Source organism: Meira miltonrushii (genome assembly GCF_003144205.1).
Source record: "Meira miltonrushii strain MCA 3882 unplaced genomic scaffold FA14scaffold_1, whole genome shotgun sequence".
Taxonomy (NCBI): domain Eukaryota; kingdom Fungi; phylum Basidiomycota; class Exobasidiomycetes; order Exobasidiales; family Brachybasidiaceae; genus Meira; species Meira miltonrushii.
In genome coordinates this window covers 2,654,569-2,669,471 of record NW_020289943.1, presented here as the reverse complement: position 1 = coordinate 2,669,471, position 14,903 = coordinate 2,654,569, and the positions used below count along the sequence as shown (strand labels likewise).

At 42.7% G+C, this 14,903-nt stretch overlaps 4 protein-coding genes across 4 annotated transcripts; 2 read left to right on the top strand and 2 right to left on the bottom strand.

The window, feature by feature from the left end:
* Positions 1 to 4,127: 4,127 nt before the first annotated feature.
* On the top strand, positions 4,128 to 4,805 carry FA14DRAFT_176909 (uncharacterized protein; the record flags this gene model as incomplete). Its single annotated transcript, XM_025500705.1, has 1 exon — positions 4,128 to 4,805. The coding sequence occupies one exon, from the start codon at positions 4,128 to 4,130 to the stop codon at positions 4,803 to 4,805; it is 678 nt and encodes a 225-aa protein (XP_025357922.1).
* A 68-nt stretch (positions 4,806 to 4,873) lies between these two features.
* FA14DRAFT_176908 (uncharacterized protein) lies at positions 4,874 to 8,095 on the bottom strand (the record flags this gene model as incomplete). Its single annotated transcript, XM_025500704.1, has 6 exons — positions 4,874 to 5,444; positions 5,506 to 5,642; positions 6,087 to 6,669; positions 6,733 to 6,871; positions 7,312 to 7,859; positions 7,923 to 8,095. 6 exons carry the CDS (start codon positions 8,093 to 8,095, stop codon positions 4,874 to 4,876), a joined length of 2,151 nt encoding a protein of 716 aa, XP_025357921.1.
* Positions 8,096 to 8,437: 342 nt separating this feature from the next.
* On the bottom strand, positions 8,438 to 9,507 carry FA14DRAFT_16763 (uncharacterized protein). The gene has a single exon (XM_025500098.1). The coding sequence runs from the start codon at positions 9,389 to 9,391 to the stop codon at positions 8,504 to 8,506; it is 888 nt and encodes a 295-aa protein (XP_025357920.1). The 5' UTR covers positions 9,392 to 9,507; the 3' UTR covers positions 8,438 to 8,503.
* A 539-nt stretch (positions 9,508 to 10,046) lies between these two features.
* FA14DRAFT_159580 (uncharacterized protein) lies at positions 10,047 to 14,806 on the top strand. The gene has a single exon (XM_025498281.1). It carries the CDS (start codon positions 10,111 to 10,113, stop codon positions 14,749 to 14,751), a length of 4,641 nt encoding a protein of 1,546 aa, XP_025357919.1. The 5' UTR covers positions 10,047 to 10,110; the 3' UTR covers positions 14,752 to 14,806.
* Positions 14,807 to 14,903: the final 97 nt, after the last annotated feature.

The window sequence follows — 14,903 nt, the reverse complement described above, 5'->3', positions numbered from 1 at the left end:
AGCGTGTGAGGGGAAAAGGGGAAAGAGTGAGAAGAAAAAGCAGAGAAAGCAAGACCCTTACCCTTCACCATCTGTCGAGCTTGTTGCACGATGCTTTCATCCAGCATAGGGAAACATCGATGCTCAGAACGGAGTCAGATGGGCGCCTTTTCGCGAAGGGAGAGCGTGTGGAAGTGGGTGGTGGTTTTGGGATGAATTTGAAAAGGGAATTCGAGTATTTATACAAAAGACAGACCTCTCTTCACAGTTTTCAGAATTCAGATGATTTTTCCTAGACTGTTAAGTATGTCAAAATCGAATCTGACAGACCGGTTAACTTACCATAATCCACATGCATGTTACATGAACAAAAAGACCATCCAATTGCTAGCATGATTCACAATTCTAGGCTTTCGTTGGACCATCCGATGGAATTAAGATATCCCGTTCTTTCGGCTTCCCGGCAATTGATGCTTGGCAGTCCTAATATGTTTGATATGTTGCATCGCTGCTGCTTTATGTTTGACCATTTTGAATTCTTATCAACCATCAGATGGATCTGAGATATCACGCTTCTTTGACGTTTGCACAACGGCTTTCTTGATAGCTTGGATTTATCTGCACAATCTGCTGCCGTAATCCTCAGTTCTTTCTGCTAACCATCCGATGGTTTTGAGATATCCCGCTTTGCTGGCTTTCAAACGAATACTTTTTGACCAATCATCTGCAGCTACTATTTATGACTTTTACTAACCATCCGATAGATCTGACATATCCCGCTTTTCCGGCTTCTCGGTAAGTTCTTTCTTTACAGCTTTGATAAGTTTGCTACACTCTGCTCTCTTGTCCGTGCGTTAAGACCTCTGCTGCACCATTCTGCTCTGCAGGTATGAGTGAAAGAGTTAAACCTTTGGATGGTGAAAGTTTTGTGTATGCATCTATCGTTATTGTCATGGCCAGCTAAATGACCTATCGATATATTTATAACGGGAGCAGCAGGTATGATATGACATGCTTTTTTTAAATGGGCTATTCAAATTCAAGTCTTTTCTCATCATGGTCATCCAAAGGGATAAGTAATCAAGTTGGCTGACAATGGATGTATGCTACCCTACGCACGCACGCACGCCTACGTATACTCCATATTAGCGTGACTTTATGCAAGAAGAAAGTCACTAAAATGACTGAGTTTCATACACCGACTGAGAATATCACAACCCATGATTTCATGAAGGTCATGCGATAACGCCTTGATCAGAGTGAGATGTCTCGGAATAACATGGAATGCCGAATGCAGCCGCAACCTATGGGCCATCTGCTCGTTGTCGATCCACAGGGATATGTCCATCTCTGCATCACGAACTTCCGTGTAAGAGCATAGACCCAAATGGATTGATCACAATGGCTTGTGTTTAGTTGACCAGATCCACACATGAATAAGAACCGATTGAGGCTGCGTTGTTCATTCTTCTCACCCAGCAAGAATGATTTTCCAAGACTTCAGGAGTTCCCTACTACCACTCACCATAGAACATGTTTAAGAAAAGCAAAGTCGACGTCGAGTGAGATTCTGATGTCGCTGTCGTGGATTCCGATGAGGATGTTCACCTAAAGTATTAGATAATCGTACATTCATTCATTCATCATTCGAATACATATTACCACGACGATTTGCGCACTCCGACCAATTATCCTGCTCTGGCTTTTAGTCTGAATTGATACTGAAGAAAGAGATGAGTCAGATTAGAGAACTCTCACTGGATAACTAGAGATCCTGCAAAGACGTATGTTCCGCAACAAGTTCGATCAGATAAAAAAGTCACGAAAAGAGACCAAAAGAAGGAAAAGAACTATCATTCAGAAGCATCAAGGAGGGAGAGAAGGATTAAAAAGTCAATGCAAGAAGGTGTGACAAGAGAAGCAGCAGAACAAGAGGCTATTCAGCATCGGAAAACCCTTAGGGATAGACAAAGAGGCCGAATTCCGTAGCGCAAGCTGTCAAACGAATTGTGTATATAGAACTGTATCGGGGCTTAACAGTGTGAAGAAAGAATTGCGTAATGCACATGTCATGATCCAACGTTGAGAACAAGTAGCCTCATTGCCACCTCAACTGAAGCATGAAGCACGGTATAGTTCTGATTCTCTTAGGAGTTCTCCTTCCTGCTCTGATGAGTTTGGCTGCTTTTCCCGATATCGTCCCGTTGGTAAAACGGATGGAAGGCCCCTCGGGAAGTTGGTCTCCGAGTAGTGCATCAAAATTTCTCTTAGATGATACAGACCATTCGAAAGATCACCCAGAAAGTAAGAAAGAAGAAGCATATCATCGTTGGGAAGACTTAATAGACGTCAAGCCCGAAAAGAAAGCTGCAGCGGGAAGCTCAAAAACAGAGCATCAGCATCTTAGCGAGCCGAGCGAACCTAAGCCCGCCGCCGAGCAGTCTGAACGAAAGCCAAGAAGAACGTTCCGACTAACAGCACGACAGCAGTTGTTCAACAAATACGTCAAAGAAGGACTTAGCAATACGGAAGCATTGGAAAAAGCGGGTGATGTTCTAACTCAGAGACAACGGGAATCATACAGCAAGAATCCGGTAGTACAAGAGAAAAGACGACTAAGAGAAATCAAACAGCGAGAAAAGAAAGACGCACGTAACGAACGAAGACGTGAAGAGTACGCAATACGAACGGCAGCCAAACGAGCAGCAGGCGGTCTGTCACGTAAGAGAAAAGCACCTGGTGAGAGAACGTATGACAAGATGTATAATACACAAGTAGAGAACCATTTCAGACAAGGTGCATCAAAAGAAGAAGCTGAGAAAGCAGCTCGAGAGTATACAGAAGAGAAACGTGCAAAAAATCTTGAATATTCCCGCAAATATAACGCGAAAAGGAGGAAGATCAAAGAAGAAAGCAAGATGTTGAAAAAAGGTTAATAAACTGTACTTCTGCGACAAGCAGCATTCACGGGGCTACACAGCTTCGTCTCTGTCTATAGCTTTCAAAACTCCTCCGATTCTGATTTTCACATTTGTATACTTTGTTCATCTTCCATCATTGTGCTTTTCTATACATACCACCGCCTTACGAGATGGTGACATTAATGTTGTCGATTACTATATTTCTGAATCTATACTCTGTACATTCAAGCCCTACCAATCTTCCCCAATCGAGCTCTTCACCTTTGCATATCAACACAGCGGCAGGAAACCAAGCTGCTCAAATCCTGTTAGAGGGAGAAGATTATCAATACAAAGGACATCATGACCATTCAGCTCGACAACATGACCATTCAGGTCAAAAAGCGATTTCATCAACGTCAAATCCGGCTTTAGCCGAACATTCGTCGACCCAAAAGCCTGTTGCAGATCAACGCAGGGTTGGTAGACCTAAATCGAATCCGAACAGCAGCTATCAGAAACGTAAGGCTAAAGAAATTCGGTATGTGATGGAAAGCGGAGGCCATGATGAAAAGACTGCAGAGAAGATCGTTTTGGCTAAATGGGTAAATGAACGTAATTTAGCCTATACTTTAAAGCCGAGACCAAGTATTCAAACGGGTCCAGATATTCCAGAGAAAGCTAAAGCTAAAATTTCAGCGAGAACCAAGACGGATATTTTCGTTTTTCGTAATCGTTATGGTCGAAATATCAAGCTTGGACTTAATGAAGAACAAGCTATAGAAGGAGCCAGACAGTACATGGCTGATCGCCACCAAAGCGTTAGAACTGCACAAAAGAAATATAGGGAAAAAAAGCGATTAGAAGTGCAAAAGAGGAAGGATAAAAAACCAGCGGAATGAAGAATCGTGAGCGGAATTGCTTGATGCTCTTTCTATTGTCCTGCTATCATGGCGCTCATCATTATCAAGCATTAAAAAACGATGTCGAAGAAGCAGCTCGTGCATATACAAAAGAAGAAACATGCAAAGAATCCTCAGCACTCTCGCAAATCTAGCCCTAAAAAGATGAAGCTCAAAAGGAAAGCAATATGCATTAACTTGCACTTCTGCAACAAGCAGCAATCACGGGGCTACACAGCTTCCGCCGTCTTTTATTGTAGCTTTCAAATTACTCAGATTCACTTTTGCATACTTTCCATTCATCTTTCATCATTATTGTTCTCTGTACATACCGCCGCCTTGCAAAATGGTGAAATTAGCATTGTCGATTACGATATTCGTAAATCTGTACTTTGCATATTCGAGCCCTACCAATTCTACTCAATCAAGCTCCTCCTTACCATTGCACATCGAAACGGCTGCGGGAAACCAAGCCGCTCAGATGTTACTCGAAGGAGAAGATTATCAATTCAAAGGACGTCATGATCCTTCAGCTCAACGTGCAAGCACGACCTTAGCGAAACATAGAACGACTCATACACCTGAACCGAATAAAAGAAAGTGGGGAAGACAAATCTCAAATCCTGACAGTAGCTACCAGAAACGCAAAGCTAAAGCTATTCAAGCAACGATGAAAGAGGGAGGTCATGATGAAAAAACCGCCGAAAAGATCGTCTTGGCTAAATGGTCAAAAGAACGAAGTCTTGCCTATATTTTAAAGCCTAACACAGGAAACAAGAAAGATGCAAGCATACCGCTGAATGCTGAACCTAAAGTCTTTGCGAAAAATAAAGCAGATGTCTCTATTTATCAAAAACGACTCGGTAGAAATATAAGGTATGGACTGAACAAAGAACATGCAATTCAAGATGCGACTTACTACATGATTGACCGTCATCAACGAGCTCGTATAGCACAAAAGAAGTATAGAGATAAGAAGCGTTTGGAAGAGGAACGGCAAAAGGACGATAAATCAGCTCAATGATAATAGTTGACAGGGCGGATCGATGCTCCATCTATCGTAGTGCAGCTGCGGCGAACGTCGTTAGTGCGTTACGTTGACATAGATTGTGTTTTTACCTTTGCCATCGATTTTGCTGCTCTGATTAATGAATTCTTCTTTGCTCTTAAACGATTTTTCATCTTGACATTTTCAATATACGTGTCTGCCGCCTCTTTTGCATCTGCTTGAGACATACCTTTGTTCATGTTAACCTTGATACGATTTTCATGTTGATGCTCATACGTTTGTACACGTGGCTTTTGTGCTTTCTTCACTTGTCCGTCAAAGAAGGCCTCATCGACGGCTTTTCTAACATGATATAATTTTCTTTTGTAGTCTCTACGTTTCTCCTTTTGTTCTGGAGTAGATTTACTCCAGGATTTCCGATTATAGCTTCTCGATTTTTCAATATTTTTTCCTGTCCAATGTCTCTGATAACTAGACTGTTTATCTAAAAATCTTCTTTCTGCTTCTTCAGGATGAACACCTTCTTTGACGAGTTCAGCAATCTTATTGCGCTTCTTTTGCGCATATTTGGTTGTCTTTGGTTCAACGTGCGGGATGATAGTATGCTTTGCCACACTGAACGGAGCTGTATACTGATGATTCGGCGATGATGTACTTAAAAGATGATTTGGTGTAAGTTTGTGTTGGCTTAATCTGTCATCTTTTTTATACTCACTGAACTTCATATTCGCTTGCATGGAGCATTTTCTTCGCTGCTATTTGACCGGCGGATGTGCTTACTCGTATTGGTGATGGCGGCGGAGAGTTATTTTGCACTGGACTTCCTCTTATACTACCGGAGTAGCCAATTGTCTGTAAGCATACAACGAGTAATAGATGAACGAGTATTAGACTGGAGCCGATCATTTTCCGTTGGGATGAAGACTGGGCCGGGTTAAGGTGAAGATTTCAACCTGCTGAGATATGTACAATTCTTTGAATTTGAAAGATTTATAGGGCTTCGCCCCGTTCATGTCATGTGTTTATACAGATCAGTATACAATAAACATACTCGGTCCATCTCGGTTCATAGCCTCTTCTACGGCTTCTTATGAATAAAGTAGCACAATTTACCGTTTCCGATATTAGCAGATCTTGAAAATATGTATAAGTCTATAATAAACAAACTCTACCGTTAAAAGAACAAAAGTGAGATGCTCGAAATGCTCGTAAAATGAATTTGCCAAGCAGATAGACTGACACAAGAGGGGGAAGCCACATAGATATGGCGAACATTATTTGTTGTTACTCTAGCACATATTGTGCGTTGCTCTTTTCCAATGCTTTTGCAGCTGCCTTGATTAAGTGATTTTTCTTTCTTCTAGAACGGCTTTTCATCCTGACGTCTTCAATATACTTATCTGCCGCTTCTTTCGCATCAGAAGGCGACATACCTTTCTCTAAATTTACCCGATAACGATCTTCATGCTGGACCAAGTATGTTTGGGGATCTGAACCTTTCTTTTTATCTTTGTCATCGAGCAAAGCTTCAATAATACTCTTTTTGACTTGATAAGATTTTCGTCTGTACTCTTTCCGTCTTGTCCTTACTTCAACAGACGTTTTCTTCCATGATTTATTGTTGTATACACTCGTCCTCTGGCGATTTTTTGATGCCCAATTTTTCTGTAAAGTAGACATTTCCTTCAAAAATTTTTGTTCAGCTTCTTTAGGATGTAGACCTTCTTGGATAAATTTGGCAATCTTGTTGCGCTTTTTTTGCTGATACCTGTTTTCCGACTTTGGCATAATGTGGGAAGGTTCGCTTTCTGTGACGCTGAGATGAGTTATACTTTGATGTCTTGGCGAAGATGCACTTTGATGTTTCGGCGAAGATGCACTTGAACAAGATCTTATGATGTAAGTTTATGATGTCATATCTTACCTGTCTTTTTTTACTCACTGGACTTCATATTCACCTTCATGAAGCATAAGTTTTGCAGCAATTTGTCCGGCGGAAGTGCTTACTCGTATTGGTGATGGCGGCGGTGAATTATTTTGCACTGGACTTCCACTTATACTACCAGAATAGCCAATTATCTCTAAGCATAGAATGAGTAATATACTGGAGCCAATCATTTTCTGTTGTGATGAAGACTGGGCCAGATTAAGGTGAAAATCCCAACCTGCTGAGATATGTATAATTCTTTGTAATTGAAAGATTCATAAAGCTTCGCCCCGTTCATGTCATGTGTTTATACAGATCAGAACGCAATAAACATGTTCGGTGCTCCTCGGTTCATAGCCTCTTCTGCGCCTTCTCTTGAATCAACTGACACAACTTGTGATTTCTGGTATCAGCAGATCCTAAAAGTGCGGATAAGTCCATAATAAACAGACTCTACCGTTTAGGGGCCCACAAAAGGAAGATGCCACGAAATGCTCGTAAATATGAAAAGCAGATGGTGTGACACGAAACGGGGAAGCCATATGGATAAAGCGAATTTTGTTTAGTGTTACTCTAGCACAGATTGTGCGTTACTCTTTTCCAATGCTTTTGCAGCTGCCTTAATTAAGGGATTTTTCTTTCTTCTAGAACGATTTTTAATCTTGACGTCTTCAATATGCTTATCTGCCGCTTCTTTTGCATTAAAAGGAGACATACCTTTTTCCAAATTTATCCTATAACGATTTTCATGCATCATCAAGTATGTTTGAAGACCCGAACTACCTTTATTTTTATCTTTGTCATCGAGTAAAGCTTCCATGATACTCTTTTTTACTTGATAAGATTTTCGTTTATACTCTTTTCGTTTTTCCCTTTGTTCAGTAGTCGTTTTACTCCATGACATATTGTTATATATCTTTGTCCTCTGACGATTTTTTGATGCCCAATTTCTCTGTGAAGTAGACATTTCCTTCAAAAATTTTTGTTCGGCTTCTTTAGGATGTAAACCTTCTTGAATAAATTTGGCAACCTTGTTGCGCTTTTTTTGCTGATACTTGGTTTCCGACTTTGGCATAATGTGGGGAGGTGTGCTTTCTGCTACGCTGAGAGGAGTTGTATTTTGATGTTTTGGCGAAGATGCACTTAGAGAGATCTTATGATGTAAGTTTAAGATGTCATACTTTGTCCGTCACTTTATTACTCACTGGACTTCATATTCACCCTCATGAAGCATAAGTCTCGCAGCAAGTTGTCCGGCAGAAGTGCTGACTCGAATTGGTGATGCCGATGGTCCATGTTGCACTGGACTTTGATTTATACCGCAAAATGAACTATTTACCAGTGAAGAAACAATGAACAATAGACTAAGGCCAATCATTCTTTGTTGAAATCAAGACTGTAAAGAGGAAAAAAAGTTGCCGATCCTACGCATTCGAGTTATGTGTCATATTTTTAGACTTGAGTATCCGTGAAGATTTGCCCCGTTAGAAGTCAAAAGTTTATTGAATGTTTACGCATTACCGGGGCAAAAGTTCATTGATGTTTACGCATTGTGCGCACTCCTTACCTCTTTGCTTTCTGACCTTCTTAAATTGACTCAACTGGAACCTTTACGACATCGGCGTATGCTCGATTTGCGTACTTCACCGCAATAACCAAACCCTACAACACAATCATAAAAATCTTAAAATCACAACATTTCTCAAAAAAGAATGAACATTTCGATTAGAACAGAGCATTCAAGTTTGGTCACTTAAACGAGACAGTTTCACTTGATATGAATGACTCAAGCAGTAGCTTGTCCCTCAGCTTCTTCGGCTTCTTTGGCAGCTTTGCGATCTTCACCTTGAATGGCAATCTTGAGGGACAATGCACGGCCCTCAACGGTTTTACCATTGACCTCCTTAAGGGCACGTTGTTGTTCCTCTTCAGTCTCAAGATCAACGAAGCCGAAACCCTTTGTACGTGAGCCATAGAAACGCTTGATAACCTTTGCTGTCTTTACTTGATAACCGCTGAAAGCTTCTTTGAGTTGCTCATCAGTGAAACGGAAGGGTAAATTAGCAACGAACAACAAGGTCTTGCTTGGTTCTCCTTCTGGTGGTCCCTTTGGCTTGCGTGGTTGACGGGCTGGCTTGGCACCATTGGTGGTCTTCTTGCCGGCACCGTTTTCGTTGACATCTTCTTCAGTTCCTTCCTCACCTTCATCGGTACGAGGACGACGAGATGATGCAGCTCCGTTACGGCCACCGCGAGCAGCCTTGTTACGACGGCGGTTGGCTGATTTGCTCTTTCCTTCACCACTCTCACCAGTTTGATTGCCGGAGTCGTTGTGCTTGGCAAGCAATTGTGGTTTTGCACCTTCAACGTTGATCTCACGACCGGCGATCTCCTTTTTGTCCAAAGTGGAAACAGCTTTTTGTGCTTCAGCTTCAGTGGCAAAGGTAACGAAACCGTAACCCAATGAACGTGTACCACGTTTGATGATTTGAATGTGAGTAACTGATCCTGCTTCGGCAAAGACGGACTTTAATTCATCTTCAGTTGTGGAGAAAGCAAGGTTACCAGCGAAGACCTTGTTGGCATCATCAACAGCGGCGGTACTGCTGACTTGAGCTTCTGCTCCACCAGGGCCTGGAGCAGGATTAGCAGAAGTGTTGACTGATTCGGCCATGTTGAATGTTTGATGGGATCAGATATGAGCGTCTGAAAAGGGAGAGGAATGAGAGATGTGAGCAGATGAACTTATTATAGGGAGAGGATTGATTTGTGATACCCACTCGTACTAGATCAAATACGAATAAAGTATAACACCGAGTTTTGATCAGGCGTTACAAAAGTTTGAAAACAATCTATGAACTGTTTGTTGTTTGTCGTTATCGTTTCTTTTTTTTGTCGAATTTGCGAATGGTCCAAATTACGAAGGAGAAGAGACAAGAAGGAACGACAAAGGTTGCCACGGATCACTTTAATTGTTGTTTGGGCGAAACACAGCATTTGGGCAGTGTGTGTGTGCGTGTGTGTTTAACATGCTCGTCTGAGCGTGTACCCCAAAAGAAGGTTCCACCAAGTAGTGCACATGATCAGTGTGTTTATTCTCTTGTCACTTCTTCTTAGAACTTCGTAAGCGTGTAAAAAGGCGCAGCCCAGCGCAACGCAAAAGCCGTACGTACGCGTTGTCAAAAGTTGAGCTCAGGCCAGCTTCATTTCTTCTTAAAAGGTTTAAGCGCAGCGCAGAGCTCTAATATTAAGCTGCGTGGACGATCATTTTAATAGCAAAAGGCACTTACTTACTTTTTAAGCGTGTTTTAAGCTCCACTTATGTTAACTGACTTCTTCTTAAGACGAAACTCTACTCCTCATCATCAATGACCTTGATTGCTGATCAGTGAAATGAGCTTCGTCAAATCTAAATTGAAAGCTTCAAGAGATGCTCTTCAAGCAAAAGATTGGCAAGCTGCCGTTGAAGCTGCAGACGAAGTATTGGAATCGGAAGCAGACAATTATAACGCAAACGTATTCAAAGCGTTGGCATTGCTAAATCAAGATAAAAAAGATGAAAGCGAAAATCTATACAGAAAAGCCATCCAAATACAGCCTCGTCAACCGTTAGCATGGCAAGGATTGGAAAAGCTGCTAACGGAAACGAAACAATGGGATAAATTGATCACCTTGTTGCAACAATTGATGGATCAAGCAGTTGAAGCAGATGATGCAACGAAATGTGCCGAACATCTACAGAAGCTGGTACAGATACAACGTGAAGAAGGATCATCATCACAACTTGGTGAAACTCTCTCATTTTATTTGCCATCATCGCCGTATTATGCTACTCTATCCACTTTACCGGCGCCAGATCAGACAAATCCAACGGCCACCACAACGTTTGACGCACAGATGGCAATCCATTTCGACTCATTCAAGGTTCTCAATGAAATCGTTCAGTTGAAGGAAGAAGCTGAGAAAAGAATAATAGATAGAGAAATCGAAAAGAGAAAGAATCGATTGGAATCTATGAGCAAAAGTCGGGAAGCTCTCAGGAACGAAATCGGTTTAGAGGTTTGGAGCACGTCAAAACTTCCGGAGTTATATGATCAAGTATTGTCTCACGTTCAGGCATCTGATGAAGCAAGAAGGGAGGCCGAGCATAAGTTGCTGCTATATAGATACAACATTTTGAAGGCTTTGCCGAATCCAGCGGGACAACTTGCCGGTCCTAGTGGAACAGCTGCTACGACGGCCAAATCGAAAGAGGACGATGAACAAAACACAATGAGAAAGAAACAAGCCCTTGAAAGCGTTCAAGAGCTGGCAAATGGTATTCTTTCGATAGATGTTCCCGACGAGCTTGCTTGGTCTATCGTTTTGGAATGGCAAGATGTACTACATTTGGCCGATTTAGACCGACAACGGTTACGTGCCTATGTTCACCACTTTCCCAGATCAGGACTGAGCAAATCTTTGGAAGCGTTGCTGGTTTCCGTTAAGGATAAACAATTCTTGGAAGAGCGTAAAAAGAGACAGGAAGAAGAGGATGTAGAAGTACAGCAGCTTGACCCTCTTACCTTGGCTTTGGACGGATTGGAGCAAGCACCCGACTCTTTGTTGGCTCATAGGATCGCTGCTATCCTGTATCTCATCGATCGTGATTGGATGTCATGCTCGGAAGTGGCATCAGCTGCTCTGAGTGTTGTTAGACGCATGACAAGTCAGTTGGGTGTCTCGCTGGAGTATGGTACTCGCCCTTCTTTGGAATCACTCTTGGCCTTGTCTTTGACTTTCATCCATCCGCCGCAGCATCATTCGCGCGCTTCAAGATTATGCGAGGAAGGACTATCCAAAGATGCCAAGAATCAAGAAGCTTCGATGGCAAAGGGTATAATATTGCAAACTTCGAATCAGTGGAAGCAGGCCAGAGATGTGTTTTCGGCTGTCATTTCAAACGATGAAAAGGAGAGCCAAGATATTTCTTATGAAGCTCGGCGCGCACTTTCGCTCTTCAAGATCCCCGGTAGGGAAGCTCGACTTGAGGTGGCATGGTGTGATGTTCAATTAGGCCAGTTGGAAGATGCACAGGGAGAATTGCGAACAGTGATCGAAGAATTGGACGCAGATAAAGAAGCCAACGCACAAGATCAGGCAAAAGCACATTGGAGACTTGGACAATGTTTGTGGCAAATGGGTGGTCATCACAGAGAAGACCGTGAGCAAGCGTTCTCATGTTTCATCACTGCATTAAAGAGAGATGCTGCTTATGCACCTGCTTTCACATCTCTGGGTTTGTTCTATGCAACGGTGTCTGAGCCTAAAGATCCGCAACGGGCAGCGAAATGTTTCCAAAAAGCGTTCGAGCTTGATGCAAGGGAAAATGAAGCAGCACGGAGATTGGCAGAAATGTATGCGGAAGAGGAAGATTGGGATCTGGTAGATTTGGTTGCACGTAGAACGATTGAAGCAGAAGGTGGTTCCTGGATGTTTCAACAGCAATCCCAGTCAATTACTGCGCAAAGGCGTCATACGACAAAAAATGCATGGGCTTGGAATGCAATCGGATCTACAGAGCTTGCAAGGACGAATTATGAAAGGGCGATTGTTGCTTTTCAAGTTGCCCTTCGTAGCTTTCCCGATAATCAGGGTATCTGGATGCGTTTAGGAGATGCCTACCTGGCTTCTGGCCGTCAAAGTGCGGCAATCAAGACGTATGATCGAGCACGACAACTTCAATCGGATGAAGATGCTTGGCAAGCAGCATTCAGTATTGCAAATGTTCAAAAGGATATGGGCATGTACGAAGAAGCTATTGAGCTTTTCCAACTCGTTTCAAAGGAGAAGCCCGATTTGGCTTCTGTAAAAATTGCTTTGGCCGAGACAAAACTTCTTTTAGCCTTGCTACAAGGCAAGCAAGGATATGTGGACCGATGTCGTAGAGGATTATACTCCGCTATTGTCATTGTTGTCAGGGTGCTGGAGAATAACAGAAGGAATGCCGCTTCCTGGAAAGTGGTCGCTGATGGAATCTCTCATTTAAGCCGTATGGATCGTGTCATCACAGACGTATCTTTTATCGAAAAGATTATGTCCAAAGTTTCTGCCCTGTCAGAAGAAGTTTCTACAGATCAAAAAGTTCCCGCCATCTCTGCTGTGACAGCTGAAAAGGTGACATCTGCAATCCCAAGTGACAAGAACTGCACCGCGATTGACCTGAAGAGAGCGTTGCGTTATGCGTCCGCCTATATTTGCAAGATTCGGATCTCTTTGATTGGAGCGGACGAGGAACTTGCGGGATCGGCATGGTCAGACTTGTGTGTTGCACTGCAAGAGCTCAGTAATGAGATGAAGCGAGGCAACGAGATCCTTCTTGAACAGAACGAGAACATACCTTCCGACAATGATTCAACTTGGAAAGAAACACAAGCACAGGCAATAGCTTGCGCAAAGGAAGCGTTAAAGTTGGAACCTGGAAATGGTACGTATTGGTGTACTTTGGGAACTCTAGTTTTCGATCACGGCGTTCCGTTGGCTCAGCATTGTTTCATCAAGGCGATTGAATGTGACAGCAAGGATGTAACAGCATGGACCAATTTAGGCTTCTTGTATCTCGTTCATAAAGATTTGGAACTGGCCAATGAAGCGTTTGTACGTGCTCAAACGATTGATTCCGAAATTGTCCAAGCATGGATAGGACAAGCACTTGTGGCCGATCAAAAGGGAAATGAGGAAACAAGTCGTGCATTCTATCGTCATGCATTCACCATCGATCAAGAAGGAACGTTGGAGGCGATTTATGGATTTGCCTTTTCGACGTTCAACCATATGCGTTCTAGCAGTGAGCCATCATCTGTCTTGATGATGAATGCATCTTCGGCTTTGTCTCTCTATCTGTCAAGACGATCAAATGATGTCTCAGCTCTTCATCTTTCAGCTTTATTTGCTGAACGTCTAGGCGAGCTTGAGCTAGCAACGGAAAGAATCGATGCTGCGGCCTCCATTCTGGAGTATCAGTATGAACGGGAAGAATCAACTGAAAAGGCGCAATTGTTTGCTATTTGCATGTCTAATCTTGGTCGAATTCATCTATCTTGTGGTAGATTTGACAAAGCTATGGAAAGTATGGAAATGTGCTTAGGTCTTTTGGAGGGAAGTACAAATGATGCGGATAAACAAAAGACTGCCCTACACGCTTCCAAAGCAGATCTTGAGCGAGCACGTCTGAACGCACATTGTACGATCGGATTAGCACATTTCGGTAAAGGGGACGCCAGTGCTGCTATTGCTTCATTGGAGCAATCGCTCGAAGATCTCGAAGGAATCAATGCGAGTGCTGGAGATGACACCTCTATAGAAGTTCAATCCGGCAAAGAAACAATCTCGATTCTCATCGCTCGGATCTTATGGTCACAGAATAAGCAAGAAGAAGCAGAAGCCATCTTGATGGATATATTAGCGGATAATACTCAAGCCCTTGATGCAATGATTGCCTTGACTGCCACAAGTTGGCTAACGGATAACGAAGAGCAATTGGACGCAGTACAGAGTGATTTGATGCAACTTTACGAAATTCAAAAGGCTCAATCCACAAAGAGGTCTGCAGATGCCACTACATTGTTGACCATGTTTGACCTTCACAAAAGTGATGTGCCTTCCGCTCTCACACGCTTACGAGGCGATGCAAATCATTCCCTGTCAGCAAGACGTACATTGGTACAAACGTTGATCCGTATAGCTGCTCATTATGCGAACAATGAAGCGGAAGAGGCATTGCAAGAGTCTCAACGCTATACACAAGCTGTGAAGAATAGCATTGAAGCAAATGAAGATGCGATCGGCCATGCACTAATGATGGAAAGCGTTGCCAAATTGTTATATAATAAACAAAGGAGTAGAAACCTAGCCGCAGAGAATGAAACAGAAGACGGAAACAATCTTCCTCCTCCTCCCCTAACCAAACCGTCCATTTCCGCCCTTGAGGCTATCAAAGCGGATCCGTGTAATCCTTCATCTTTATTTGTTCTCCGGGATGTATTGCTTATATAGAAAGTTCTGTCATACATATTCCATTGCGCCCACTGCAATCAATGTACTTCTAGACTATTTCCAGAGTCCGCCAGTCTCTGATTGGAGTGAAGTTGCTAGTGTGAGAAGTGAGAGAAGGAAAATTGAGCGGGTTGCGAATGTGTCATTTCAGG